The sequence below is a fragment of the Peromyscus maniculatus genome, chromosome 22 (genome assembly GCF_049852395.1).
Source record: "Peromyscus maniculatus bairdii isolate BWxNUB_F1_BW_parent chromosome 22, HU_Pman_BW_mat_3.1, whole genome shotgun sequence".
Taxonomy (NCBI): domain Eukaryota; kingdom Metazoa; phylum Chordata; class Mammalia; order Rodentia; family Cricetidae; genus Peromyscus; species Peromyscus maniculatus.
Window position 1 is genome coordinate 3,654,054 of NC_134873.1, and position 26,720 is coordinate 3,680,773.

General features: G+C 56.5%; 2 protein-coding genes and 1 long non-coding RNA gene across 5 annotated transcripts; 1 reads left to right on the forward strand and 2 right to left on the reverse strand.

The window, feature by feature from the left end:
• The first annotated feature begins 2,883 nt into the window (after positions 1-2,883).
• On the forward strand, positions 2,884-5,355 carry LOC121825048 (uncharacterized). The gene is made up of 2 exons (XR_006067110.2): positions 2,884-4,221; positions 4,311-5,355. It is a non-coding gene; the product is annotated as an uncharacterized LOC121825048 (long non-coding RNA).
• Positions 5,356-6,332: 977 nt separating this feature from the next.
• Positions 6,333-17,422, reverse strand: Scamp4 (secretory carrier membrane protein 4). 2 transcript variants are annotated; one of them, XM_006978167.4, is made up of 7 exons: positions 17,351-17,422; positions 11,311-11,357; positions 10,450-10,578; positions 10,165-10,321; positions 9,348-9,449; positions 7,947-8,064; positions 6,333-7,568 (listed from the first exon to the last, which is right to left on the reverse strand). In XM_006978167.4, the coding sequence occupies exons 2-7, from the start codon at positions 11,315-11,317 to the stop codon at positions 7,392-7,394; spliced, it is 690 nt and encodes a 229-aa protein (XP_006978229.1). In that variant the 5' UTR covers positions 11,318-11,357; positions 17,351-17,422; the 3' UTR covers positions 6,333-7,391. The 2 variants fall into 2 exon arrangements, with proteins under 2 accessions (XP_006978229.1, XP_042123149.1); XM_042267215.2 differs by lacking the exon at positions 17,351-17,422 and adding an exon at positions 16,979-17,113.
• Adat3 (adenosine deaminase tRNA specific 3) lies at positions 12,489-17,425 on the reverse strand. 2 transcript variants are annotated; one of them, XM_076558864.1, is made up of 2 exons: positions 17,351-17,425; positions 12,489-13,851 (listed from the first exon to the last, which is right to left on the reverse strand). In XM_076558864.1, exon 2 carries the CDS (start codon positions 13,833-13,835, stop codon positions 12,777-12,779), a length of 1,059 nt encoding a protein of 352 aa, XP_076414979.1. In that variant the 5' UTR covers positions 13,836-13,851; positions 17,351-17,425; the 3' UTR covers positions 12,489-12,776. The 2 variants fall into 2 exon arrangements, with proteins under 2 accessions (XP_076414979.1, XP_076414980.1); XM_076558865.1 differs by lacking the exon at positions 17,351-17,425 and adding an exon at positions 16,979-17,109.
• Positions 17,426-26,720: the final 9,295 nt, after the last annotated feature.

A 26,720-nucleotide genomic window follows, 5' to 3' on the forward strand; every position in this document is an offset into this window, starting at 1 on the left:
TATGCTAAGATAAGATACTAAAAACAAGAGATGGTGTCAGCACATAAACAACTCGTAAATAGGGTGCCCTTTAAATGACTGGTGTGTTCCTTCACTGCTCCTAGGCTTTGGAGGTTTTCTGGTATAAAGGAAGCTTACTGCCCATCAATAAAGGAGTTCTTGCGTGACTTGACTCCCCGCTGGGTCTGATTGTCTCCGGGTAAGAGGGAGGCTGGGCGGGCGAGCTTGCCTTTCCCTGGTTCCAGGCCACCTCTTCACAGGTGACCTAAGTTCCCGGTGGGGCAGGTCCCCACACTGGACTGCGTCTGCTCTCAGTCTGTTCTGGGAGCCAGCGCAGGAGTGCACACAGTAGGCACTCAGCGCATGTGCCATGACTGCTTGGATGAATGGAGGTATAAGCTCCGCAGCCCTCACAGAGGGGAGAAGTTGGGCTTCTCCCTTTTTGGACGTCCTACCTCGTCTTTGTTCCTCTCTACCTGGGTTGTGGCTGTCACTTGCCTCTTAAGTCACTGTGTTTACAGCTCTAAGATAGGAATTAAACCCAGGATTAGAGCCGTTCCAGGCAGAGGTTGTGTGACTGTGGACCAATCACTTACCCTCGCTGGTCCTCAGTACTATCTTCCTGTGACTTTAGGTTAACGGCCAGGCCCATGAGCATTGGTGGGAACCCAGAAGTGAATAAAATACTGCCTGCTGTCATCCCAGCCAAGGTGCACGGGGCGGGGCTGGTCTGGCAGGGCGGTCCCAGGTCACCTGCCGCAGGCCGAGGAGTTTCAGGTTCCCTCTTACCTGAGACCCCCCTTTCATGTTCCGATATGGATGCCGAGAGTTAAAGACAATGGACTTACTGGCCACTGCACACCACCCTGCTCCCATGCTGCTAACTGGCAGATACCACAACCTCTCCACATCAGCTGCAGCGGGGTGCAGTCCCCAACTCACACCAGTTCCAGGGCTGCACCTAAGGGGAGAATTCTGAGCTCAGGCTGGGTGAGGAAGGAACAAGATGGGGTGAGGCTGTGAGGGCCATGGGGTGGCAGGAAGAAGGAGGAGACAGCTGGAGGGTGAGCCCTGGGACTTCAGGCTCCTGGACCCACCCAGCCAGCCAGCTGACTGGCCCAGCATGATCCAATCAGACCCCTGCCCTGGGTGATGGAGGAGTAGCCCAGAGTCCCCGTAAGCTGGGGCCAGAGACTGTGGGCAAGTATCTGTCACCCCAGCGCTCAGGAAGAGGCTAGCCTGGGCTACAGAGGCTGTGTCACAGACAAAAGATGCCAGGAAGTGATGGCACATGTCTTTAGTCCCAGCACTTGGGAGACAAAGGCAGGCGGATCTCTGTGAGCTCGAGGCCAGCCTGGGCTACACAGAGAAACCCTGTCTCGGGAAACCAGCTTAGGGAACAGCCAGCTCAGTCTGACTCTTCTGAAGGCTGGGTTCCTTCCCTTTTCCTCCTCCTTCTCCTCCTCCTTCTCCACTGGGTTGGGCTTTGTTTTGATTGGTTTGGTTTACAGCTCCCCATGTAGCCCCACACTGGCCCGGCACAATCTCCAGGCCAGAGTGTGTGACAGTCCCCTGGGGCTGGTCTAAGTGCCATGCTCAGCGGATGTTGGAATATTTCTACATTAAAGATATTAATTACACTCATGATATTCATTAATTACACTCATGGTATTAATTACATTTGTGGTAGTCATCGATTGCATTCTCAGTATTCATTCATTAGCTATATTTATGATATTCATTAATTACATTAACTGTATTGATTTACATTCATGATGTCATGTCCTGATACTGCTTTCCATTTGTGGGGCTTTTCCATCACAAGAAACAGATTCTGTTCTCAGGAAATCATTGCTCTATATTCCTTTCTTCTCCATCTTTAGATAACGTCTAATCTTTCTGTCTCTATGAATTTGTATATTCTATATATTTCATGTAATACAATTCTATAGTATTTGTCCTTTTTTAATGTAAAAATAGTTGATGTACAACTGCAGGGAAAATAATAGACAGCTTGAACATAAAAACAGATTATAATTCAAAAAGTCCAGGGTTATTAGAAACTAGAAAATGTTTTCTGTGTAGAAAATAGTAAAATTGGGCCTGGAGAGATGGCTCAGTGGTTCAGAACATTGATTATTCTTCCAGAGGTCCTGAGTTCAATTCCCAGCAACCACATGGTGGCTCACAACCATCTGTAATGAGATCTGGCGCCCTCTTCTGGCCTGCAGGCACACATGTAGACAGAACACTGTATACATAATAAAATAAATCTTTTTTTAAAAAAAAGAGGGGCTGGAGAGATGACTTAGTGGTTAGAGCACTGGTTGTTCTTCCAGAGGACTTGAGTTCCATTCCCAGCACCCACATGGTGACTCACAACTGTCTGTAACTCCAGTTCCAGGGAATCTAACACCTTCACACAGACACACATGCAGGCTAAAACACCAATGCATATAAAATAAAAATAAATCAATTATTAAAAAAGAAAGAAAGAAAAAGAAAATAGTAAAATTGATAACATTTCCCAATAAGCCCTTTTAAACCAAATAATAGCTGAATTATAGATATAAATAGTGATTAGATTCCGTGATACAGAAGAGACCTATCTTCATTTGTTCAGAGAGCTGTGTTTTATTAAGTTGTGTAGGTGAGATTCCTGTTTTATCTTCCCCTTCACTGATTATGGCAGACATTTTTCTATAGGCTAATCCATAATCTAAAAAGATTTTAGCCTGCCCTCCTGAAAGTACGGCCAGCATTTTCTTTCATCAGCTTGATAAGGTACAAATTCTAATCCTAACAGTGAAATGTTTCACTGAAGCTTACCCAGTGATTGGGCAAAACCGAAACTTAGTATAAGCCACAGTCATCCTAGGATCCCCCCTGCTAGGTAGCCTCCCTGGTTCTGTGGGTTGCAGTCTGATTGTCCTTTGCTTTGGAATATTTTTACGTTTTTATTATTTTCGTGTGTATGTGCGTGTGTGTGTGTGTGTGTGTGTGTGTGTATGTGCATATGCGTGTGTGTGTGTGTGTGTGTGTGTGTGTGTGTGATAGCACATGCCAAGCTCAGAGGCCAACATCTTGGAGTTGGCTTCTCTCCCTACCTCTATGTAGGGTCTGGGGATTGAACTCAGGGAGCCATCGACAAAGTCTCACTGTGTGGCCCTGGCTGACCTGAAACTCACTCTGTAGCTCAGCCTGGCCTGGAGCTCACAGAGATCCCACTGCCTCTGCCTCCTGTACTAGGGGTAAAGGTGTGTGCATCACCACCACACTTGACAAGAATGGTTTTTAAGATAGGATCTCATGGAGTCCAAGCTGGCCTCAAACCCCATATGTAGCAAAGGATGACCTAGCCGCCAACTCCTGATCTCCTGAGTGTTGGGGGCGCGGTGAACGCTATCCACTGCCCCCAGCACCAGAAAGTCACCTGCCTGTGAGATTGCAGGACTCTCAGCAGCCAGAGGAGGCAGGAAAGACCCCCTTTGGGCCGAGGGAGCTGAGCCTGTTCCTAGCAGAAGGTGGAGGACCCTGAGCAGATGGCAGCTGCCCTCGCCCGGACTGCTATTCACAGAGGCTCAGTTTCAAATGGCTTCCTCACCCGGAGTGGCAGCGTGCCCAGTCTCGCCTGCCAGGCCTGGTAGTTTCCCTCTGAGAGGACAGGACAGTCTGGGTCATCAAGCAGGAACTGGTCTTGGAAGACACATGCTTGCTGTTTTATTGGCATTGCTCCAGGGACTAGAGTCCAAACTAGTCCCCGGGAAGGCGTGTGGTGGGGGCCAGAGGGGCTGCCTGCCTCTGTTCGCCTGGTCTCGGATGTGCTGTAGGTGTCTCTCCGGAAGTCTCTGGGCCTCGGTGTCTTCTGTAAAAAGCCGAGTTAGAGATGCTGCTGTGGGTTTCCCCTTGATGCCACTGACTAATGTTCTGCTCTGTGTCTAGAAAGAAGGAGGCCATCACTGACATGCTGACTAGTGATGCCTGCTCTGTGCTGAGAAGGGAAGAGAGCATCACTAACTGTCTTATTGATGCCTGGCTTGTGCACAGAATGGAGGGAACTATTGGCTGGCAGATTGATTGCTAATGCCTGTCCTGTGCAAAGCATGGAAGGAATCATTCATTCATCAACTGATGGTTGATGTCTCCCCAATGGGTGATTGGTGATGTCTGCATGGAGGGACGAGGCAGTGTAGTTTTATCTACTTACCATCCTCACAAAAGGTAAACTCTGGCAGGGCAGCCAGCCCCTCCTGCTTCCAGATTCTGACAACAGTGATTGTATAATTTTTCTCTGTTTCCCCATTTTAAAGCATTCCAGGCCTTTCTGAGAATTAGAGGCACAGTCCTAAACAAGAACTCTGGGCAGAAGATTCCAAGTTAGCAGTCAGTGGTGGAACCCCTCCTGGCTTCAGAGATGAGTACGTTCTGTACTGTGTCACACCCCAGCATCCCCTCCAGTGCTCGGACACACCTGTCACCCCAGCACTTAGACGGTGAGGCAAGATATCGGAGTGCAGGGCCAGCCTTGGCCACACAGTGTTGGAGGCCAGCCTGTGCTACAGGAGACCTTGTTAAAAGAACAAACAAAAACCCTAGAAAAGACGGAAAGAACCACGTAGAGAATGGGTTACAGCATGTGATGTCGTACTGGGGACTTTGGAGACAGGGCTCCGTGAGAGGCCAGTGTGGGTGGAGCAAAGAGAGGCCGTGGCCGTTGTATTCTGTGAGGACAGCGCTGGAGAGTGGAGGACAATGGGGCCCTCGGTACAAGAAGTCGAGAGTGTCCCCTGGTGGCTGAGGGCGGAATTGCACCATCACTGTATTAGAGAAGCCGGTTGGGGTTGGGGAGAGGCATTTGTGGACTTCCTAACCATGGGGTCACTGTCCCCGCTCCTGGACCAACTGTCACCCCATGTGTGGTAGTGAGTGGTGTGTAGACACGAGCTTACGGGGAAAGCAGCAGTCAACTGGTGCCCTGTGGCAAGGCCCTCACACCAGGGCTGGAACACAAGCTGTCTCCACTCTGTGGGACAGAACTCATGCGGTCAAGGCACAAGCAGGGCTGACCCCACTGTGGCCACTTTGTAGGGAGTCCAGCCTGCCCACTCACAGTGGCAGGTGCCAACCAGTGACCCTCAGTGTCCTTGGCCTGTAGATACATCACCCCACCTCTCCCTTCATGGCCCTTCCCAAGGCAGGCATCTGTGTTTAGATCTTTTTGTTTTTCAAGACAAGGTTTCTCTGTGCAGCCCTGCCTGTCCTGGATCTCGCTCTGTAGCCCAGGCTGGCCTCGAACTCACAGAGATGCGCCTGGCTCTGCCTCCCGAGTGCTGGGATTAAAGGTATGCGCCACCACCGCCTGGCCAGTCTTCACTTTTTAATGACACCGGTCAGTTGGGTGTCTGGGACCTACCCTAAGCAGCTCACTAAGGCCCCTGCAAAGACCCCATTTTCACAGGCACTTTGGAGGTTCTGGGGAAAGGGCCTTAGAACAGGGACGCCGTGGACAGACAGAACGCAGACCATGTTGGTCTGTTCTGGGCACATCCTCCCATAGTGCTTTCTTTTCACAGCTCCGGGCTCCTGGTCACCTTCTCTAAGGCCTTTTTGAGACCATGTAGCCCAGGCGGGTCTTGAACTTGTTATGTAGCCCAGGATAACCCTCTTATTTTTGGCATGTAGGTCTCACTTTGTAGACTTAGCCGGCATGCAACTCAGAGATCCACCTGCTTCTGCTCAGAACCCAAGTCAACAGCAGGTCACGATGGTGCCTGCCTGTCACCCCAGCCACCCTGAGGCAGAGGCAGGGAGTCCCTGGAGCTCACTGGCCGGCCGGCCTAGAGATCTGTGAGTTTCCGTTCCAACGGGAAACTGTCTCAAAACACAAGATGGAAGCCAATAGAAGGCAACTAGCTGATGCCAACCTCTGGGCTCCATACACACGCATGCGTCATGTACACACACACACACACACACACACACACACACACACACACACACGCATCATGTGCACACACACACACATGTGCACACACACACACGTCATGTGCGCACACACACGTCATGTGCGCACACACACACGCGTCATGTGCGCACACACACATGCATCATGTGCACACACACACACCATGTGCACACACACACACCATGTGCACACACACACATCATGTGCACACACACACACACCATGTGCACACACAAACATGCGTCATGTGCACGCACACACACACACACACACGCATGTGTCATGTGCACACACACACACACACACACACACGCGTCATGTGCACACACACAGCACATGTACCCCACAACATAAATACAGGCCCTGCTGCAGAAAAGGGAATTTATTTCCAGAATGTTCTCACATAACAAAACCAACTGTGGCATGTGGGTGCACGTACCCGGGGTGGGCTGGGCCGAGATGCAGGTGTCTTGAGGGCGTGTCCCCTGTGGTGGGCACTGGGCTCCATCCTCATGCCACTCTAAGGTGGGGCTTCAGGGTGCAAGGCTGCTCCCCACACGCCTACAACTCTCTATCCTGGCCCCCTCTGGCATCCTGGGCACAGAACAGAGGCCAGGTGCCCAGGCAGTTTGGCAGGACACCGGTCTAGGAGGGGCACGGCCCTGTGGGGAGGCCTGGGGACCGCAGTGACTTGGCTGGTGGCACCAGTAGGTCACAAGGAAGAATGTCAAGTCCAAAGTCATCGGGTGCTGTGGACATTCCAGGACTCGGTCTGGCTCTCCTGGTGAGGGCACCGCTGTCCCGAGAAGGCAGAAGGGTGAGGGGAAACGGGTCTCTCTAAGGCACAGATCTGTCCCTGGCTCTGCTCCTGGCAGACCAGGGGCCTCCGGTCCTGGCCAGCCTCTGTGACAAAGGTGTGGCCTGCCATGCAGAGGAGCTGGTCTCTCTCCTCCCACAGGGAAGCGGGGGAGCCTCCTGGAGCCAGAGCAGCCCCAAGCGAGTGGATCAGGGCCTTCCGTGGGCAGAGGTCCACTCAGGATCCTGGATGGTGGTGGGGACAGCACGATGTCCCTGCCACTGGGGATAGGACAGGAAGCTGCAGGACCCTGTCCCCAGAGGAGCACAGGGGTAGACTGGATGGTAGAGCTGAGGACGCAGCCACAACAGCCATGCTCCTGCCTCCATCCACAAGTGCTCTCGGGGGCTCAGCTGTGTCTCAGCAACACAACGGACAGGAGCCTGTGGTCCGCCACCCTTTGGACAAGCAGGGCGAGCGACCACAGCCGACTCTGCTGGAATGGCAGTGGACAGCGGCCGAAAGGCAGTGTGCTGAGGCTCGGGCAGGACACGAACACGGCCAGGGCCTCCCGGGATCTCGGGGAGATGCTCAGGTTTCAGGACCGAGGGTGGTGGCAGGAGACGGCGCCTAAGGCCACTGGCCTCCGCTGGGGTAGCTGGGGACAGTGGGGTATTCGGGCAGGCTGTTCCCAGAGAAGTTGTTAAACTGGGCCTCCCTCGATGGGGGATTCCTCCAGGTACCAGTGTTCCACTCCGTCTGGGCCTTCTGGAGGCTTCCACCAGCCCCCCGGTAGATCCTATGCACCTGAGGGATCGGGGACAAAACAGAGCAGGGGGTCTGTGCGCCGTCAGGGAAAGGGACCCACGGTGACCCCCGGGTGACACCGTAGGGCGTCCCTCACTGTGCCGCGGATGCCCCATCTCCTCTGGCGTCGCCACAGCCCTCAGGACACCCCAGCTCAACGCCAGCTTCCCTGGGGCCGTGATGCCCCCCCTGCGGCATCACTGTGGCGTGTGCCTGCTTCCCCCGGGATCCGAGGGGCGCACACCTCAGCAGTGCCCAGGAGTCCTCCCCAGACCCTGTGAGGTCCCAGGTGACAGCCTGCAGCTCAAGACTCGGCTGTTCCGGGCGGCTGATGTGAGAAGAGGGCGTTTTAGGATGGAGACAGAGAGCAGGACTCACCCTCACAAGGGCGACGGCCATCATAACAGCGGACAAGGAAAACAAGATGGCCGGGATCAGCATGACCACGGCTGCCCCAACATTGACCCCGAAGAATCCAACAGCTGCCAGCCAGCCACTGCAGGGTGAGAGAGAGGGGAGGCGAGGTGTGAAAAGGGTTCAGCATGCCCACAGAAGGGCCTGCGTGCTGTCCTTCATATGCAAAGAGCTCTGAGAAATCAACAAGGAATAGGTACGTAAGGCCTGACCTCCTCCATATGTACAGAGCTCCAACAGATCGTCAAGAGAAAGATAACTTCAAAGGAGCTGGGCTCAGTTAAGGACAAAAAGGTGACTGATCAATACAAAATGATGGCCATAAGAAACCGTCCAACAATTTAACAGGCATCGGTTCACAAAACATACCCAACAAAAAGACACATTTCAAAGAAAGTACCAAGGCAAGGCCTTGCTGCCTCCTCCAGGTCACTATAACATCTTCTTCTCCACGCTACCTTAAATGAACTGAACTCAAGAGCGTAGGTAACACCGTCAGTAGCCCATGCACCCTGAGAAGGCCACCCGCCGGTCTGAGTCAGCGCTGGGGCATGGCGGGGGATGGGGTGGTGACAGCTGGTTCAGAGCTGACAGAGTCCCGCAGCCAGCGAGGAGGGAGGAGGGCATGGTTCATGAGAGGCATGGCGAGGTGAGGGTGCCCGAAACCCTGCACGGACCGAAGGGGACGGAAGGGCTGGAGGCCCACACTGCATCACTGAGCGGGGCCGGGGGCTCGGACACGGAAGCAGCCATCACGGCGTCGTCAGGGAACGCCCGGGCCTCTGCACTGCCTATGGCCGTGCCGCTCAGTGCCCTTGTGAGACTCGGGGGCGGTGGGGGCAGCTGATTCTGCCGCCCGCGTTTGGGAACCCTGTCCCCCTCTGGGCGCCTCCTCCAGCCTTGCCGGGGGGACGGGCCTGGCCGCACTGTAACCTGTCAGGCCCTGTTCGGCAGACCCCGCAGAGTCCTCCAGGAGTGGACCTGGAGAAGAGGGAGGTGCTGGGAGGAGGGAGGGGAACTGCGTTCGGGGTGCGGTGAGAGAGAAGTGGAGGCCTAGACGGGGCGGCGTCCGCATTTATCCCGTGCTCAGGAGTCAGGCCGGCAGACCTCACAAGTCAAGTACCGAGTGCCAGGACAGCCAAGGCACACAAGAAAGAAATGAGGACCTAGACTGGGAGTGCGTCTGTCCAAGGCAGGCATGGCAGGCACGGCAGGGGGGTTCTGTTCAAGGAACCCAACAGGGCGGCGAGGGCGGGGCTGCAGGCAGCTTGGCGGCACCCTCTGCCGGCGGCCCGCGGCACGGCCCTCACCTGTCGGCGGGGCTCCTCGCTGGCCGACCCCCACACATCCCGGGGGTCTGCTTACCATGCGCCCCAGCCCGAGAAGCCGATGGCCTGGATGGCGGTCAGGACGAACTGCGCTCCGAAGATGAAGAAGAATGCCATGAAGTTAAAGGAGCTGTCGGCTCTGCAAGGCAGACAGCGTGGTGGGAGGGGCGGTGTCCAGACCCCTCGTCCCTGACAAACCACTGACCGAAACGACCAAGGCCCCGCCAGGGACTTGGCCCGGGCGCTGACCACACAGGCATGGTGCCACGGCCCCTGGGGATGGCCGAGGATGGGTGTCCCTCTACTGGAGTATTACGAGGCCGTGAACAGGAGCAAGGCTCCAACACAGCTCAGTGGAGGGGTTTGTGCTCGGAGAAACTAACACGGAAAACCACCCAGGGGTGGGACTGGACGGCAGAAAATGTCCAGAACAGACAGATCCAGAGACAGAAGGGGGTCTGTGGAGGCTGGGGAGAGGCTATGGAGACTCTGCTCATGGGACTCCTCAGAAGGCGGAGTGTGGTCCCGCAATCCAGAGAGGCTGAGGCGGGGGCACTGTGCCAGACCTCCCCACGGTGACTCCACTCCAAAGCACCCAGGGGACACGGCTCAGCTGGGACCACTAGCTCAGTGTCTCGCACTCCGGGCTCCATCCCAGCAACCCCGAGACAGCAGCCGCCCGTGACATAACGGCCACACCAGACAGGCGGAGGAGCGCGGTCAGTAACCAGTGAAGTCCGTCCTGGACAGGCGGATCCCGCTCCCCAGGGATCGAAAAGCACAGCCTCCGTGGGTCCCACAGCCTGGAGTGGGTCAGAGGTTCTGCGGCCCGACGGCCCCCAGGGCAAGCTTACCGGAAGGCCTTGTACGCAGGCCGGAACCAGCACACGTAACTGCAGGGCGTGAAGAGGAGCAGCCAAAGCATGGCCAGGCCGAAGTTGGCCCCCGCTCCACCCGCGATCCACCAGGCCAGGCAGGCCACCAGGTTCACACCCAGAGTGGCACAGTAGACTGGAGGGACAGGTGGGAGAAGGGGGGGGGTCACCAAGGGCCTCTGTGGCCAGGGGCTCCCCCACCAGCCTCGTGCAGGCCGGGGCCTCACACCCTCGCGGGGACCCCACCCGCTCCGCGAGGCTCACACATCCACAGCCGGTAGATCCTCTTCACCAGCACCTGGTGCTCCACGGGGATCTCGTCGGAGAAGTCCTGGTAGAAGCAGGGCTTCAGCGGCACGAAGCGGGGCAGGGGCGGGAAGTTGTTCTCCTTTCCTGCAGGGGGGAGACACGGCAGCCGGCTGGGCCGAAGCCTGCAGGAGCACCTCCCTCCCTCCACCTCAGCCCCTTCCTGAGCCGCCAGAGCCAGAGAGGACGCAGACCCGTGCACCCCAGTGTTAACGAGGCCACTGGACGCAGACCCGTGCACCCCAGTGTTAACGAAGCCACTGGACGCAGACCCGTGCACCCCAGTGTTAACGAGGCCACTGGACACAGACCCGTGCACCCCAGTGTTAACGAGGCCACTGGACGCAGACCCGTGCACCCCAGTGTTAACGAGGCCACTGGACGCAGACCCGTGCACCCCAGTGTTAGCGAGGCCACTGGACGCAGACCCGTGCACCCCAGTGTTAGCGAAGCCACTGGACACAGACCCGTGCACCCCATGTTAACGAGGCCACTGGAAGTCAGCACACAGGCCCTGGGGTCAGCATTCGGAGTCCTGGGGTTGTCAGGCCAAAGAGGGCAGAGAAAAGGAGGCAGCCAGAGGCCCCCCCCATAGCCCCGGGGTCCCCTGCACACCCCGCCACGCTGTCCACTTCAAATCTCCCTTCATCTGGACACGGGAAGACCCTGGTGGCCTTTTGGTGGCCTGTCTATGCCCCACTGTGGCACCCAAGGTGTTACAAGGGCAGAAGCTGGGGAGCCCCCTCTGCAGCCACGGCTTAGGAGTCCGGGGCTTCGGCGGGAGTCGGGGACACCGCCTGGGGAACAGGGCAGACTCACCTGCCATTTCTGTACCGGCTCACCTGGCACCCGGCAGAAGGGCCCACCTAAAAGGAGACTAGAGTCAGGGCCTCGCCACCGTTGCAGGCCCGGCTGGCCAGCCAGCTTGGCTGCTGGCTCAGCGGGTGTTGGCCCGGATGTGGGGCCGCCTCACGTCACTTCCCCACAGAGCATTCTGGAAGGGGACGGGTCAAGTCACCAGCTGATTCTACCCACAGCCCTGGAGGCAGGATGTCCCCGGCTCTCGGCGACCTCCCAACGCTGACCCGACTGTGGCCCCACAGGTGACTCCCACTACTGCCGACACCGCTCAGGGCTCCATCCCACCACATCACCCAGAGCAGAGCTCACCGCCATGTGACAGCCACAGGGTCGCACCGGCTAGGGGTGTGGCACTCACCCATGGGAGCTCGTAGCGACCCCAGCACAGCCCAGAGGCACCTAGAGTCACTTTTCAGAGTGGCTCTGCCCCTAAGTGCCGCCCTCAGGACATGGCCGGGTGAAGCCCCCATGGGGCTTCAGTGAGAAGGTTGCAGGTAACACCCCAGGCAGGCCCCGCTCAATCCACCAGGTGCCACTGGCTGGACACAGTCCCACAGTCTCGAGATGGGCCACCTCACCGCCCTGCCTCACAGCCTCTCCTGCCCCACCCCGCCTCCCGGTCACCTGGAGCCAGCCCACAGAAACATGTCTTCCCAACAGGAGGAGGATGGAAGGCCTATGAGAAGATGCAGGCCTCTGCTCTAGGCTGGGCACACTCCTTTGTCCACATCTGCCCAGCCACTCCTCGACTGTGGCCCAGCTGAGGCCAGCAGGGCGCACAGCAGCCCCATGGCCCCTCAGACTGGGACGGCGGGGCCGGGTCTCCTAAGGGCACACTGCCGTGGAACCGGCACCCCACTACATCCGAGGCCTACCACCCCACCGCACTCTGATCCTTCTGAAGCCCCCAGCCTTCCCAACAGCCTGTGGGGGAACCGACCCCAGGCCAACAGGTGTCCGGACATACTTGGAACCTTCCAGACTCCGTAGACAGGCAAGGGTGCCTCCTGGGATGTTCCTACCCCCTGAAGCACCCAGAGCCGGCTGCGCCCATCAGGACTGCTGCCTTCCCCTTCACAACCCACAGACTGGCGCGGATGCCCACCCCAGCCTGGCACCTCGGTGCAAACGGGAACTTGGTTTGAGGGGCTTTATTTTCACACACGATGGCTGCCCGGAGCCCGGAGGACCGGGGACTGAAAGAAGGACAGCCACTGGGCTTGCAGGCAGAGCTGAGTCCCACGGCTGCCGCGGCCGGCAGAGGAGGCCGCTGTCTCGGGGCTGAGGGCGCCCCACGGGCTGACCCAGGTGGTCAGTGTCCTTAGGCACAGAGGGTGGGGCCCCCAGGGTCCAGGGCCACGGAGCTGCGGGGGATGCGGGCCGGCCAGGAGCAGAGAGCAGTCTGGAAGTGGGGGTCACCAGGCCTAGGGGTCGGGGTCCAGCCGGCAGCACTGGTCCTCGAGGATGCCGCGGAACACCTGGAAGCGGTGGTTGAGGTCAGGCCGCGCGTGGACACGGAAGCGCGTGCCCAGGGCGCCATCGGGCGAGGGCGCCCCGTAGAAGACGCGCTGGATGCGGGCGTGGACGAGGGCCATGGCGCACATGACGCAGGGCTCGCGGGTCACGTACAGGTCGTAGCCGGTGCACACGTAGGGCAGGCCATCCTCACTGCCATCCAGCTTGCGCACGCTGCCTGCACGCGCGCCCTGGGCGGCCGGAGCCGGGGCGAAGGAGCAGGCCGGGTGTCGTCTGAGGTCCCAGGCGCCACGGCCCTGGCCCTGGGCCACCAGGTCGATGCACACCATGACGGCGTGCAGCAGGGGGCTGGCCGCGCCGCTGCAGTCGTGGCCTGTGGCCAGCACGCGGTCCGAGGCGGGGTCCACCACCACGGCGCCCACGGCCCGCAGGCCCTGGGCAGCTGCCCTCTGGGCGGCGCCCACGGCCTCCTCCATGTGGCTCTGCATGGCCGCTCGCGCCTGCGCGGAGAAGAGCTGCCCGGCCAGCGCGCTGGTCACCTGCTTGTCCTCGTGGAAGGACGTGGGCCAGTGCGCCCGCGCCTCCTCGAACTGGCTCCGCGTGAGCGGCGGCCGGGCGGGCACGGGCACCAGGAACGGGGTGCCCAGGCCACGCGGGTCCACGGCCGGCCTGGGGAGGAGCTCGGCCAGCGAGCGCGGGCCCGCCGAGGGCCCTGCCAGGCACAGCAGCAGGTCCGATGCGTGGGCGCCGGCGGCGGCGTTGCGGCTGGGGCGCACCCGCTTGAGGTGGGGCTGGGCAGGAAGCGGGTGCACGGTGGACACCTCCCGCAGGAGGCGGGAGGTCTGGCGCTTGTCCAGGACGGGCGCGGCGTAGGCCAGCACCAGCTCCACGGCCCCCGACTGCTGCTCGGACAGGACGGGCAGGGCCTGCCAGGGCGCCGGCTCTGGCTCCTCTCTTCCAGCCTTCGCAGGCTCAGGCTGCTCGGCGCGGCCCGCGGAGGGCTCCATCCTCAGCGGGGCTCCACTGTGGAAGACAGAGATGGGACTGGAGTGTCATCCGTCGGCTTCAGTGGGTCGGGGTCTGTCCTGGGGTGCGGGGTCCTGCGAGGCCCCGGAACGACGACTCCGAGCGCCAGGTCGAGTCCGCTGACTCCAGGGGCTCCTGAGGGCTCTAACGAGTCCGCCCGCGCCCCCGACGCCGTGTGGGGACAGGCAGGCATGACTGTCAAATCGAGGTCCACCCCACAGCACGTACAGCGCCCCGGGTCCAGCCCCTGCCCTTGGGAAACCAGGCCCGGGGCAATACCTGTCAGCCCAGGTGTAGGCCCGGGGTCAGGCCAACCTGGGCTACATAAAACTTTGCCTCTGACAAAAAACAAACAATAAACAAAAAACCATGAAAGACATCCCAGTCCTTGGCCCCTAAACAAACCTATGGTCACCCACAACTGCTGCTCTATCGGCCTCCAGAGGTCACAGGTCTGGCGTGGGCTGCTGACATGCTCGGGCCCACAGTCAGGAGACAGAATTCCGCCCGCAGTGTGCCGGGTGGACCTGCCTTGTGCAGGCCATGTGAGACCTGCAGAGGATGCAGCCACAGCACACGCAGCCCCTGGCTATGGCCCCAGGGCTGACGGGCAATATCCCTCCAAGTTGCTAAATGTCCCCTTTTCTACACAGTGACGGGATGGGGTGCAGGGCCACCCCCAGAAAAGCATAAACCTCACAACACACCTGACCCCATGGCTTCTAGGGGTCATGCCCACCTTGGTCAACTGAGGGGTCAAAGACCAGAGCCAGACATACACCCGGTGGCACTTGTGGCGCAGAGGCAGGAGGATGGCTGTGAGCTGGAGGCCGGCCAGCCAGAGCTACAGGGCCAGACCCCTCCTCAATCTTCTGTATCCCCAGGAAAAGGCAGCAGACCTCAGATGCACCCCAAGAATACAGACCCTGCAAACAAGGCAGGCATGTGGCCATGACCCATTCCACACTGGACTCGTGCTCCGGGGTATGGCCGGCCTAAGGCGCCCCACCTCCTGCTGCAGTGGGCTAGCCTGGGAACCTGCCTGCTGTGGGATGGTCTGTATGTCAAATTGCTCTGATTGGTCAATCAATAAAACACTGATTGGCCAGTGGCCAGGCAGGAAGTAGGTGGGACAAGGAGAGGGGAGAATTCTGGGAAGCGGAAGGCTGAGGAGGGAGACACTGCAGCCACTGCCAGGATAAGCAGCATGTGAAGACGCTGGGAAGCCACCAGCCACATGGCAAGGTATAGATTTATAGAAATGGGTTAATTTAAGATAAAAGAACAGTTAGCAAGAAGCCTGCCACGGCCACACAGTTTATAAGTGATATAAGTATCTGAGTGATTATTTTATAAATGGATTGTGGGACTGCGGGGCTTGGGGAACCCGGAGAGAAGCCCTCCAGCAACACCTGCCGATCCACGGCACCTGAGCTTTGCTGTGCCAGCACCTCAATGAAGCCTGAGCCGACACCACTGCCACCGGTGACACACAGGAGCAAAGCCAGGCTCGGAGAGGCTGCCGGGAGGCGAGGCTGCGGGGAGGGGATCCTCTGGCCCTCAGACACTGCTTCTCACTGCTCTGGAGTCACAGCTGGCCAGGGCAAGATGGCAGGGGCCAGACCCGAGGAGGACGGCAGCTCACAGCAGGCCTCACACACACCACACATACACACACCACACACACCACACATACACACACACACACCACACACACACCACCTGCCACCCAGTTCTCTGCTTCTGAACCCACTCCCCATCCTCACATCCTCAAGTCATGGGCTCTCCTGAGTCGCCACCTCCCAGGCCCACCGTGCCCGGCTGACTGACGGCAACCTATGGGCAATGATTAGGCACCCACATTCCTCAGGGCTCAGAACGACCATCAGAGCACCCCCAGGGAGGGGGCTGGGGCTCAACAGTGGCCGGAGCTTGCCTGCCACACTCGCCCCTGAGTTCCCTACCGAGCACCAAACCAACCAACTAGAAAGAGAGGGGGGAGGGAGAGGGGGAGCAGCAGGGCTGTCTGCAGCGGGTGTGTTGGCATTACCCAGCATCACACCCACACCTGGCCTCCCCTGCTGGTCCACCGGCCGCGGGAATACTCTATGCAATGGCGGGAATACTCTATGCAAAGACTGATGCGCCCACCTGGACTGCCCTGGCTAACACTGCATGGCTCCAAGGGCTCCTGAGAACTACAGGTGCCCCTCAGAGCCCTGAGACTAGGAAGGGAGAACGGTGCCAGGCATGTCTGGGAGCCTGGTGTTAGTTACCATGGCTGCCCCCGCACAAGCCCCATGGCAGGCAGAGCCCATGAGGGGCCGTGGTGACATCTGGCCTCCCCAGGGCACATACCCCGCCCACAGCCCCGCCAACGGCCGGGGCCACAAAGCACCACTGTCTCCAGGGCCGAAGACACAGCCCTGTTTGTCCCCTCAAGACTACAAAACAAGGGACACAGGAAGAAGGGGCTGCTTGGGGACAGGACCCCTGGGGAGGGGTTAAAAGCCATGGTAGCCAAGGCTGTGGCCACCCTTCAAGCTCACTGCTTCGGAGAGCAGTTCTGGCTGTTGGCTTTCTTGTTTTGTTTTGAGACAAGGCTTCCCTGTGTAGCCCGGGCTAGCCTAGAGCTCCCCATGCACCATGCACGTCAGGCCAGCTCCCGTCACTGCACCCACAGAAGGTGACAGGCGAGCGCTGCGGGTCAGCACGGGTGCAGGGGTCCTGCCCCACGAGCCACAGCCTCGTCGCCGCGGTTAGGAAGGCTCTCCGCGGAGCCTCAGCACAGCACGCCGGGGAACTGCAGGCACACGACGGGCCCGGGGCCACAGACACGGGGCGCACACGCCCCGCACCCGGCACTCGATGCGCACGATGCTGAGGTCCGGGTCGGTAGGAGCCATACGGCAACACCTCCCAAAATTAAAATCAACAAGGGCAGGGGCCGAGCGCAGCGGGGCCGAGCCTGCCTCGGTGCGGGGCCTGGAACCGAGGGCGGGGACCCCGATCTGCAGCACAGCGCACTCCCAGAGCGACCAGAGTCCAGGATTCGACCCCGGGCACCGCCGAAGCACCCCAAGAGTTCCCATAGGGCAGCGCAGCTTAAGGGGAAACCGCACACCTGCTGTCACGAGGGTGAAGCCACAACCCCGAGGCAGGGGACTAACCGCGATGACCCGGAACAGGTAACCGGAAGCAACTGGAAATCACGGCGTTTCCGGAATGAGAAGCAGGGTGCAACGCGTGCGCAGCAAACGGCCGGGGAAAGGGCGCGGTAGGCACGAGGCCCTCTGTGCGCACGCGTACTAGCCTGGGCCGCTCGCGCACGAGCACGCCCCCCGCCTCCCGGGGCGCGCGCGCCACTCCCCGAGCCCCGGTGGGCGGCCCCGGCAAGGCCTCCTGCCCCCGTCCACCGCCCGGGCCACGTCGCCATCGCCGCTGCCGGTGCCGGACCCGGAACGGCGGGAGCCGAGCCCCTACGGCGGCTGCTCACCTGAGGGACGCCCGCGAGAGCGCCACGCTTCGCCAAGTCCTAGCAACGGCGCCGCCCCGCCTACTGCCGCGGGGCACGACGGGAGCGTAGTTCCGGGGGCGGGGCCTGCCCCAGGCGGAGGCGGAGACTTGACTACAATTCCCATAAGGCCGCGCGCGTGCCGGGTCGCCTTAGGGAATCTGGGGCGCCTTTTTTTTTTTTCTTTTTCTTGTGTCCTGCGGTAGGGCGAGCTCTGTGTTGCGGGCTCGAGACCCGCGGGTGGGTGGCCGACACCCGGACCCTGCTTGACGTTTTGAGATATCCACAGAGAGGAGGCTTGGGGGGGAAGTGGGGGCCCCCCAGAGTCACGCGGAGAGCATCTGCCCTCCGACGGCTTTGGAAGGTGGCCGCGGTCCGAGGTTCTGGGTCCACTGGGGCCCTCATGTTCCTCATCTGTACAGCGGGTGAAGCAAGGGTGCGGACCCTGAAATGCAAACTGGGGCTCAGGCTGGAGCACAGTTTGTGGAGTGATTGCCTAGGGTCCAGGGTACCTTGCCTCCCATCCACAGCGCGGCCAGTGGCGCAGGCGCGTCTTCCCAGCCCGCCGGGGTTTGAGACAAAGGTCAAGGTGGGGGGGCCGTGGGCTTTAATCCCAGCCCTCAGGAAGCAGAGGCAGGCAGAGACCCTGGCTCAGACAACAAGGTTCGGGATGCACATGAACGGAGATCACTTGCCGGCTAGCTGTGAGGCCCTGGGTTCAGTCTCTCGCAATGCATCAAACAAAACATTAGAGTCACGCCGTCGGGGCTGGAGAGATGGCTCAGCGGTTAGAGCACGAGCTGCGCCTTCAGAGGTCCAGAGTTCAATTCCCAGCACCCACTTGGTGGCTCGCAGCCATCTGTGATGGGATCTGGCGCCCTCTTCTGGATGTGGTAATGCAGACAGGCAGCCCTGCAGGTCACCTGCAGGAGCTTGCTTCCCCCTCTGTCTGTCTGTCTCTAGTTGGTTGGTTTGGTGCTCGGTAGGGAACTCAGGGACAAGTGTGGCAGGCAAGCTCCTGCCACTGTTGAGCCCCAGCCCCCTCCCTGGGGGTGCTCTGATGGTCGTTCTGAGCCCTGGTGAGGAATGTGGGTGCCTAATCATTGCCCATAGGTTGCCGTCAGTCAGCCGGGTCTGGTGGGCCCGGGAGGTGATGACTCAGGAGAGCCCATGACTTGAGGACGTGAGGATGGCGAGTGGGTTCAGAAGCAGAGAACTGGGTGGCAGGTGGTGTGTATGCGTGTGTGTGTGTGTGTGTGTGTGTGTATGTGTGGTGTGTGTATGTGTGTATGTGTGTGTGTGGTGTGTGTGTATGGGGTGTGTGTGGGGTGTATTTGTGTGTGTGTGTGTGTGTGTGTGTGTGTGTGTGTGTGTGTGTGTCCATGTCCTGCTGTGAGCTGCCGTCCTTCTCGGGTCTGGCCCCTGCCATCTTGCCCTGGCCAGCTGTGACTCCAGAGCAGTGAGAAGCAGTGTCTGAGGGCCAGAGCCAAAAAAAAGGTGAAGCCGAGCGTGGGGGTTCGTGTCAGCACATCAGCATGAACAAGCTGAGCCATGAGAACCACAAGTTCCACCCCAGGCTGAACTGTGTGACATGCCTTTAATCCCTGCACGCGGAGGCAGAGGCAGGCAGATTCCAGGACAATCTAGACTACATAATGAGACCATGACTTGAAAAAAAAATTTTTTAAGGTGAAATAAAATTAATAAATAGCAGGACTGGAGAAATGGTTTTTAACTGGTTGTCTGGACAACTCATTCTATGGGACCCTCCAGGGCCATTCTCTCCAGTGATGGGGACGTCTCATGGGGACCGCATGGAGCGGCCATGACTGAACCGCAGACCGCCTGGCCCAGCAGTGACCGGCCAGGGAGGTGGGAACTGGCGCCAGAGAGCCTGGACCGGCCACATCCCAGGGTTCGCTTGCTTGCATTTTCCTTGGCCTGCCCTCAGGACCTTTCTGGAAGAAGGCGTGTCTTGTGACCAGCTATCAGACCAGAGTAGGACCCACAGGGTTAGTTTATAGCCGCGTGCAAGACAGATAAGTGGGAGATTAGTGTGGACGTGACCTATGTCACAAAGCCAGAAACCTTAGCAGCTGTCTTGCTTCCAGGAGGCCATGTGAGCCAAGAGACTCTGGAGGAAAACCAAGAGTTTGGGGTCATACACAAGAACACAGTCACCAGGAAACCCATCTTATTTATTTTACTATTTTTTGCCTGAGCCCAGCGCCATAAAAATGCTATGCCTGGGGCGGATCTCTGTGAGTTCGAGGCCAGCCTGGTCTACAGCATGAGTTCCAGGAAAGGCACAAAGCTACACAGAGAAACCCTGTCTCGAAAAACCAAAAAGAAAGAAAGAAACAAAAAAATGCTATGCCAGGGCTGGAGAGTGGCTTGGCAGTGAGGAACCCTGACTGCTATCCCAGAAGACCCCAGCTCACAACCATCTGTAATTCCAGTTCCAATAAATACAATGCTCTCTCCTGGCCTACATGGGTACTAGACTCCCATGTGGTACACAGACAGATAGCTATGCAGGCACACACTTAAATGCATAAAATGAAAATAAACAAGTTGCCAGTGGTGGTGCACACTTTTAACCCAAGCACTCAGGAGGCAGAGGCAAGTAGATCTCTGAGTTTGAGGCCAATCTGGTCTACAAAGTGAGTACCAGGGCAGCCAAGACTACATAGAGAGACCCTGCCTCAAAAATAAGGGAGGGTATGGGGGGGTCCAAAGAGGAGTGGAGCCCCGCCTAGAACCCCCAGAGAGGGCTGGGGGCGTGGTCAGGGTGGAGCCCCGCCTAGAACCCCCAGAGAGGGCTGGGGGCGTGGTCAGGGTGGAGCCCCGCCCAGAATCCCCGGTGAGGGGCTGGGGGCGTGGTTAGGGTGGAGCCCCGCCTAGAATCCCCAGTGAGGGCTGGGGGCGTGGTCAGGGTGGAGCCCCGCCTAGAATCCCCAGTGAGGGGGCTGGGGGCGTGGTTAGGCCTAGAATTCCCCCAGTGAAGGGCTGTGGGCGTGTCTCTGTGATTGCCTGTCTACCTTGTAAGAGACCTTTGGTTTGATCACCAAAATTCGTGGAGGGCATCGTCTTCATGGCCTGTGTGTGAAGGTGGGACTACTTCTTCTAGCAAAGTAGTCTGCGGGGTTCCTCTGCCCTCTCCTCCACTGTCTCTCTGGTCCATCAGCCAACTTCATGTCCCCTCTACTCAACTTGGTGGTGCCATTTTAAGAGTTCCCTGCTTCCTGCCTTGCCTCTGCACTCTACAGGACCCATTCCCCCTGCCCCAGCCCCTTGAAATCAGCCATGATCTGGACACCTCTGGACATTAACTCCTGAAACGCACCTGTGTTCAGGGCACAGTCTCTGCCTGGGCACTGGTGACACCCGAGACTCTGAACCCGCTTTGTAAATCGGGAAAATCGCCTGGGGTGGTGGCATTATGCTGTGATCCCAGCGCAGAGGAGACTGAGACCGAAGATCTCTAAATGAAGACTAGCTTGGGTTAAGCAGTGAGACTCTGTCTCAAAACCTAACAAAAAGGGGTCACGGTTGAGCTCAGTGAGTAGAGGGCTCCTTTGACTTGCTGAAAGCCGCGGGTTCCATCCCCGGCACCACGCCTGTCACCCCAGCACTTGGGAGGCAGAGGAAGGGAGCAAGAAGTGGGAGGTCTAGGTCATCCTTAACTACCTAGCTGGCTAGTTTGATGCCAGCCTGGACTCAGAGACCCTGTCTCAAAACAAGAAAAGAACACAAGATACTATGGGGTATCATTGCTTAAACTTCGGAAAAAAGATCGCTCCAATTTGACTGCTTTCCATTAGGCCTCATAAACATGGGGCCATCTGAGCAGGCAGCTCCTGGGTGTCCACGACAGTCTCAGGCCGCAAAGCTTGCTCGGCCCAAGCCCTCGTCCACCTCAGCAGTGTTGTGAATATTAACTAATTCTGGGTTTTATCTTTCTATTTTATTTTATTTATTTATTTAGTTTTTATTTTTCGGGACAGGGTTTCTCTGTGTTGTTTTGCTGCCTGTCCTGGATCTCGCTCTGTTGACCAGGCTGGCCTCGAACTCACAGAGATCCGCCTGGCTCTGCCTCCCGAGTGCTGGGATTAAAGGCGTGCGCCACCGCCACCTGGCCCCTTTCATTTTTAAAATAAGATTTTATTTTATTCGTGTGAATGTGTGTGTGTGTGTGTGTGTGTGTGTGTGTGTGTGTGTGTGTGTGCATATGTGTGTGCCATGTGTGTGCCGTGCCCCCCAGGTCAGAAGAGGGCGTGGGATCCCAGAGCAGCAGTTGCAGGTGCTTGGGAGCTGTGGAGATTGGGAACTGAACCCAGGTCCTGAGAAGCAGCCCGTGCCCTTAACTGCCGAGCTGTCTCTCCAGCCTTGACTTCTTTTCTGTTTTCTTCCTTCCTTCCTTCCTTCCTTCCTTCCTTCCTTCCTTCCTTCCTTCCTTCCTTTTTTTTTTCTTTTTGCGAAATTGTCTCATTTGGGTTCAGTTAGCACAGAACTCTGGGTGATGCTCCTGTTTCATGATTTCTAGTACTGGAGTGAATGTTTGAGCTGTGATCCACAGCTTCCTTCCAACCTTCCTTCTATTCTTTATTTTCTATTTGTCTTTTGTTTGTTGGTTGTTGTTTTTTTTGTTTGTTTGTTTTTGTTTTTGTTTTTTGAGACAGGGTTTCTTTGTGTAGTTTTGGTGTCTGTCCTGGAACTCACTTTGTAGCCCAGGCTGGCCTGGAACTCACACAGATCCACCTGGCTCTGCCTCCTGAGTGCTGGGATTAAAAGGCTGTGCCACCACCACCCAGCATCTTTGTTTTGTATTTTTATTTTATTTATTTATTTGTTTGTTTGTTTATTTGTTTATTTGAGACAGGGTTTCTTTGTGTAGCCCAGGCTGTCCTGGGACTCTGTAATCCAGGCTGGCCTCTAACTCAGAGATCTGCCTGCCTCTGCCTCCCAAGTGATGGAATTAAAATTTTGCACACACCTTTAATCCCAGCACTTGGGAAGCAGAGACAGGAGGATTTCTGTGAGTTCAAAGCCAGCCTGGTCTACAGAATGAGTTCCAGGATAGACTCCAAAGCTATAGAGAAACCTTGTCTCAAAAAAAAAAAAAAAAAAAAAAACCTGCACCACCCCCACCCAACTAGATAATGGACTTTTATTTACTTTATATTTAGGGGGGGTCTGTGGGTCAGAGGTCAGAGGACAGCTGGCAGGATCTGTGTCTTTCCACTCTGTGAGTCCTGGGGATAGAACTCAGAGACTCAGGCTTGGCTGCCTGCACCTTTATCTGCTGCACAATCTCATTGGCCCCTGTGCCTTAATTGATTGTAATAATTTATTTAAATTCATTTTATGTGCATTGATGTGAAGGTGTCAGATCCCCTGGCACGAGACCGTTGTGAGTAGCCATGTGGGTGGGTGCTGGGAACTGAACCCAGGTCCTCCGGAAGAACAGCCAGTGCTCTTAACCTCTGAGCCATCTCCCCAGCCCCATGTTATAATTCTGATGTATTTCTGTGTAGTACTGGCTGGCCTTGAACTCCTGGTGGTCTGCTCTTGCCTCTGCCTCCTTCCCAGGGCTGGTGTTGCAGGTGGGTCCTGCAATGTCTGGCCACAACAGAGGGTTTTCCTTTTACAAAATGTCCTGGGGGATGTGGGTAGCATTGTAAAGAGGGCGGTCTGCACACATGCTCAGTGGGAGCTGAGTTCTATCCACTAACTTAGTTATGATTCCTGCCATTCTCCCACTACCGGCCCCAGGGCTACCTTCACTCCCTGTGGATTTATTCCAGGCAGAGCTTGGCTTTCTGGCTTAGCCAGCCCTGGCTCCTCCCAGCCCTGAGTTGGAATGGCCTGGAGGGGTGCGTCCTGGGTGTGAAGGACAGATCCATTCCCTACATGGTGATTAAAGAAATCACCAGTTTCAGATTTTTTTTTTTTTTTTTCCTGCTGGAACTCACCCTGTAGACCAGGCTGGCCTCGAACTCAGAGATCCGCCTGCCTCTGCTTCTTGGAGTGCTGGGATTAAAGGCGGGTGCCACTGTACTGTCACAGCCATTTTAAAAATTCCTTGTAATTTTATTTATCTAATTTTATGTGTACTAGTGTTTTGTCTGCATATATGTCTATGCATCATGTATGTGCCTGGTAACCTCAGAGGTCAGAAAGAGGTGTTGGATCCCCTGAAGCTACAGTTACAGACAGGTGTGAACTGCCTTATGGGCGCTGTAATTGAACCCAGGTCCTCTGGGACAGCAGCCTGTGCTGCTAGGCTGAGTCATCTCCAGTTCCCTTTCCCTTTTTATTTTTTTCTTATCTTTGAGACAGGACCTCATTGATGTGCCTCTGACTGGCCTTGGGCACCCCAAGTTGTCTTTGGACAGCTGTATGGGCCCTCCAGCATACACAAACGTCCCCATGTGCATCCCACACTAATAATAATACTTTAATATTTACAATTTACATTTGGCTGGGTGTGGTGGCACACATCTTTAATCTTAGTACTCTGGAGGCAGAAGCAGGAGAATGCCTGTGAGTTCAAGGCCAGCTTGGTCTACAGAGTGCGGCTCTGTCCCCAAAAAGGAAGAATTACATTTATTTGTGGGTGTGTGTGTGTCTGTGTCCTGATTCACATGTGGAGGGCAGAAGACAAATCTGTGGAGTCGCTTCCCTCCACCCACCTTTCTGGGGGTTCTGGGGCTTGAACTCGGGGCATGGCCAGCAGCAGGCACTGTCCTCAGCCGCCTCGCTGGTCCCGTTCATCCTTTCCAAGCGTGCATGTTAACGTGCGTGGGTGCAGGAACAGGGAGAGCAGGAAAAGGCCTTGGTGACACCGTGGGGACAGTCTTCTACTTTGTTTGAGACAAGCTTCTCTGTGGCCTGGAGCTCAACAGTCCCGCTAGTCCAGCTGGCCGGCAAAGCACCGGCCCTGGGCGGCCCGTCTGCCTCCCTCCTGCTGGGACTGAAATCCAGGGAGCTGCCATTTCACAAGGCTTTTCTAGACGTGAACTCAGGGCCGAGTGCTTTAATGGTAAGCACTTCCCCCCCTTATTTATTTATTTATTTATTTTATTATCAGCTTGATACAGTATAAATTCTTATCCTAATTGTGAAATGTTTCATTGAGACTTGCCCAGTGATTGAGTAAAACCAAAACCTATTATAAGCCACAGTCACCCTAGGGTCCCCCCTACTATGTAGCCTCCCTGGTTCTGTGGGTTGCAGTCTGATTGTTCTTTGCTTTATATCTAGAATCCACTTATGAGTGAGTACATACCATGTTTGTCCTTCTGGGTTTGGGTTACCTCACTCAGGATGATATTTTCTAGTTCCATCCATTTGCCTGCAAATTTCATGCTTTCATTGTTTTCCCCTGCTGAGTAGTACTCCATTGTGTATATGTACCACATTTTTTCCATCTATTCTTCCGTTGATGGGCATCTAGGTTGTTTCCAGGTTCTGGCTATTACAAATAGTGCTGCTATGAACATAGCTGAGCATGTATCTTTATGGTATGAATCAGCATTCCTTGGGTATACGCCCAAGAGTGGGATGGCTGGGTCTTGAGGTAGATCGATTCCCAATTTTCTAAGAAACTGCCATACTGATTTCCACAGTGGTTGTACAAGCTTACATTCCCACCAACAGTGGAAGAGTGTTCCCTTTGCTCTGCATCCTCTCCAACATTGACTGTCTTTAGTGTTTTTGATCGTAGCCATTCTGATAGGTATAAGATGGTATCTCAGAGTCTTTTTGATTTGCATTTCTCTGATTTGCATTTCTTTTAGACAGGGTTTCTCTGTGTAGCCCTGCTATCCTGGAGCTTAATCTGTAGCCCAGGCTGGCTTTGAACTCACAGAGATCCACCTGCCTCTGCCTCCTGAGTGCTAGGATTAAAGGCATGCGCCGCCACCGCCCGGCCTCATTTTTTAAATTTCTTTTGTATGTTATGCATCTGTGCCATGGGGTGGCAGCCAGCGCACAATCTGCAGGAGTCATTCTTTCCTTCTTCTGTGTGGCTCTCAGGGCTTGAACTCAGATCCTCAGGCTTATCAGCAAGTGCTTTTATCACTGAGCCGTCTTGCCAGCCCATGCTCTACCTGTTTTCATGGAGCGTTAAAGCTGAGTGTGGAGCTGAGTGCCTGGGATCCTAGCACTCAACAGAAAGAAAGCCATTTCTAGGCTGAATACAAGGCAGACAAGCAAGAGCCAGGCCCCAGCACTGGGGAGGCAGAGGCAAGCAGCCTGGTCTACACCGTGAGACCCTGTCTCAAATAAATAAATACACGAATGAACAAAACTGACTGGAGATGTAGTTCAATTTGCCCGGGTCCTTGATCTTGTCACGGCCTGGGTTACGGTCTTAGAAACCTGGCTGTGACACCGTTCTGTTGTCCCAGCGTTTGGGAGACTGAGGCAGGTGGATCAGCACAGGGCAGTCTTCTCTTTGTCAGGTGTTAGGAGCAAGCCAGTTTGGGCTTTAGGACATTTTTGTCATGAGAGATTGGGGGTGGGGGGGGGGAAGGAATGAGGACATAATCCACAGGACATAGTAAAAATGGTGTGGTGGTACATGCCTCATCCCAGCAGTCCAGTGGAGGGGATCATGGGTTCAGTACCACTCTGGGCCACCTGAGGTGGTGTCCTCTCACCTCCCTACAAGAGAACTTCACTCAACTGGTCTGTCAGCCTAGCATCCTGGTGGCTTGGGCATGCGGGTTACTGAGTTTGAGGGCCCTGCCTGCGCTATATAATGAGTTCTAAACTGGCCTGACCTAAAGATTAAGATGCTGTCTCAAAAAAACAAAAGAAGGGGCCAGACGGCACACCTTTAATCCCAGCACTTGGGAGGCAGAGGCAGGAGGATCTCTGTGAGTTGGAGGTCAGCCTGGGCTACAGAGCGACATCCAGGAAAGGTGCAAAGCTACACAGAGAAACCCTGTCTTGAAAAACCAGAACAAACCAACAAACGACAACAAAAGAAGGGGCTGGAGGGATGGCTCCGTGGTTAGGAGCATTTACTGCTCCTGTGGAGGATCCAGGTTTGGTTCTCAGATCCCAAAGAGGGGCTCACAACCATCAGCTGCCCCTGACTCCAGTTCCAGGGGATTCAGCAGCTTCCTCTCCTTGAGCATAAGGCACACACGTGGTGCACGCACATACATGCAGCCAAATGCTCTTACATACAAAATAAGAAGATAAAGGGATCCCAGTACCTGGGAGGCAGAGGCAGGCTGAGTTTGAGGCCAGCCTGGACTATAGCCAGGGCTACACAAAGAAACCCTGTCTCAAAAACAAACAAACCAAGAAAAAAGACAAAGCGGGCCAGTGCGAAAGC